Source organism: Egretta garzetta, unplaced genomic scaffold, assembly GCF_000687185.1.
Source record: "Egretta garzetta isolate BGI_Z169 unplaced genomic scaffold, ASM68718v1 scaffold511, whole genome shotgun sequence".
In the NCBI taxonomy this organism is placed as follows: domain Eukaryota; kingdom Metazoa; phylum Chordata; class Aves; order Pelecaniformes; family Ardeidae; genus Egretta; species Egretta garzetta.
This window is the reverse complement of record NW_009258554.1, coordinates 1,707,053-1,709,582: the sequence shown is the minus strand read 5'-3', so window position 1 is coordinate 1,709,582 and position 2,530 is coordinate 1,707,053. Positions and strand designations below refer to the sequence as shown.

Here is a 2,530-nt window from a genome sequence, read left to right as displayed (position 1 = left end):
CTGCAGGCCAGCTCTTCCCCTCTCCACCTACAAACAGGAAACCTCGCATAGTGACCTTTTGTAGGTGATTTGGGAGGGGAGGGGAAAGCATTTGCATATATCTATATATATAATTTTTTTTTTAATAAACCAACTTGCATTTTACACATTTCTGTTAACAGTAGCCCAATCCTCAGCGTGGATTCTCATGTTACATGTTTGTGCTAGAAAAGTAAAAATGCAGAAGCACAGTTTGGGTCCCCAGTCCCCAGTGAAGAGGGAGGGAGAGGCACAACCAGAATGTGAAGGTGGGACACAATAGGGCAAGCTTAAAAACAAAACAAAACAAGAAAACGAGGGGGGGGGGGGGGGAGGCAGGGAGAAAAAGAACAAACCCAAGGGGCATTATTCCAGTCTAGGCACAAAAATGTTTCAGTCTCAAAATCTCTTTCCTGTAAGAATTTCAGGGCTTTTGAGGAGGAAAAAAAAAAAAAGAAGAAAAAAAAAACCAAACAAATTAAAACGAGGTAGCCAGACATCATATATATATTTATATATATAGAATATATTCAGCAGAAAAAAAATGTACTTAAAAATCCACAAGAACAGCAACTTCAAATGTCTTTAAAAATAAAACCGTGTAAGAAAATGAATACTGTAAAGAGAAGAATGAGTGAGGAAAACTGGGATCAGTTACAGGACGTAAGCAAGGGATAGATGGGAGAGTAAGAGGCTGTTTTTGTAGCAGTAATTTTTTTTATGCATTTCAAAATAAAAACAGGTCACAGTATCTCAAATGAAGCAGAAATGAAGCTGGAGATTCTTCCTCAAGTCCCCTGGGTAGAGGGGAGCTAGCCACCCCTTCTACCCGCTCACCCCCCGACCCAAAGAGGAAGGGATATGTAGCTGGATATGTCTATCCCTGTTGCCAAGAAGAAAGAGGGGAGAAAAAGAGAGAATGATGAAAGGGAAGACGAGCCTCAGTAACTCTCAGTGTCCCCCAGTGCACGGGAAGGCTTAAGAGACTGGGGTCTGTGTCCAGTCCCCGCAGAGACGGGAAAAGGAGGAAATGGTTACCTTCATCTCCACTAGAGAGATGGGGGGAGAGAATGGAGTGCCTAGGCTTTGCCGTTAACACAGTGCAGGGTGACACGGAAACGTACTGACAAAAGGAGAGGCTGTAGCTATCCCTAGTCTCAGTGCAGTGGAGAACTGGAATAGTGGGAGGTTGTATCCACCCACAGCAGAGAATAACATGGAACCGGAGATTGAAAACAGATTTTAAAAAAAAAAAAAAAAAAAAAAAAAAAAAAAAAATCAATGTACCTAGGGAGCAGTATTTCTGTCACAATTCCCAGTTGACAGGGGAGGAGCAAGCGCAGAGGTGGAATGGTTATTTTATCAAAAGCTGTGTCTGTGCCCAGCGCAGGATGACTGGGTGGTCGGGTACGTAAGTGTAGCTAGGAAGCCTTTTCTGCTGTTGTTATTGTTTGTTCCCATCTCCATTCCCACTCTCCTTTACATAAACCAAAAATAAGCTATTCTGAATACATGGCAGAACAAGGGTCTTTCTTTATCCATCCTTAGTGCACGAGGGGATGGAATCAGGGAGTGGGGATAAAGAGGGGTGTCTCTAGCCCCAGTGCATAAGAGTGTGGGCTTCTACCTCTTCCACAGGGAAGGATGCTGTGGGGGAAGGGGGAGCTCTGTCTCCCCAGCATGGAGCTGGAGGCATGACCTGGAAAAAGGATAGGTGCTTTCTCTCTCTCTCCTCCTGCCCCCCCGCCCCCTTCCTCCTCTTCCTCCAGAGCAAAGGTAGGTAGGCAGCACAGAAGGGTTGAGGATATACTCTCTCTGTTCCTCCCTCCGGTGCCAGGGTGCGTGGGTAGCATGGCTCTGTGCGTGCCCCTCTCTCTCTTTCTCTCCTCCATTGCAGCAGTCAGTCAGTCAGTCAGTGAGTCCCTCCAGAGGAGACGGAGGTCTCGGGGTGCCCCCCTCCTCTCACCTGACCTTCTCGCTCTCAGTCATTTCCCAAAGTCCCAGGTTGAGCACCTTGAGGCAGGGCAGCTGGGTGATGCGCTCCAAGCCCCGCTTGGTAATGCGGGTGCAGCCATAGAGATCGATGCCTGTGAGCTGGCTGAGGTGTTCGGCGATGAGCTCCAGCCCCTTGTCAGTGATGCGGACACACTGGCCGATGTTAAGGGTGCGGAGCCCGTGCATCTGCCGCACCATGCGGTTGATGCCCTCGTCGCTAATGTGGCAGGGGCAGAGGGAGAGGGACCGCAGCCCGTCCAGGCCCTGTGCGATATAGGCTAGGCTCTGGTCCCCCACCTTGTCGCAGAAGGAGACGTCGAGGCCGGACAGCCGCAGGCTGCCCATGGCCAGATGCATGATGCCCGTGTCGCTGATGTTGTCGCAGGAGCGCAGGTTGAGGCTGCGCAGGCTGCTCATGTGCGACAGGTGCAGCAGCCCCGCGTCCGGGATGCCCCCGCCGCAGCTGAGGTTGAGCTGGCGGAGGCGGCCCAGCCCCCCGGCCCGGGGACTGAGCGAG

General features: G+C 50.2%; 1 protein-coding gene across 1 annotated transcript; it reads right to left on the bottom strand.

Moving 5' to 3' along the window:
- Nucleotides 1-555: 555 nt before the first annotated feature.
- FBXL14 (F-box and leucine rich repeat protein 14) lies at nucleotides 556-2,526 on the bottom strand (the record flags this gene model as incomplete). Its single annotated transcript, XM_035903374.1, has 1 exon — nucleotides 556-2,526. A coding segment is annotated over one exon (546 nt), but the record flags the coding sequence as incomplete, so codon positions are not given.
- Between the last annotated feature and the right edge of the window lie 4 nt (nucleotides 2,527-2,530).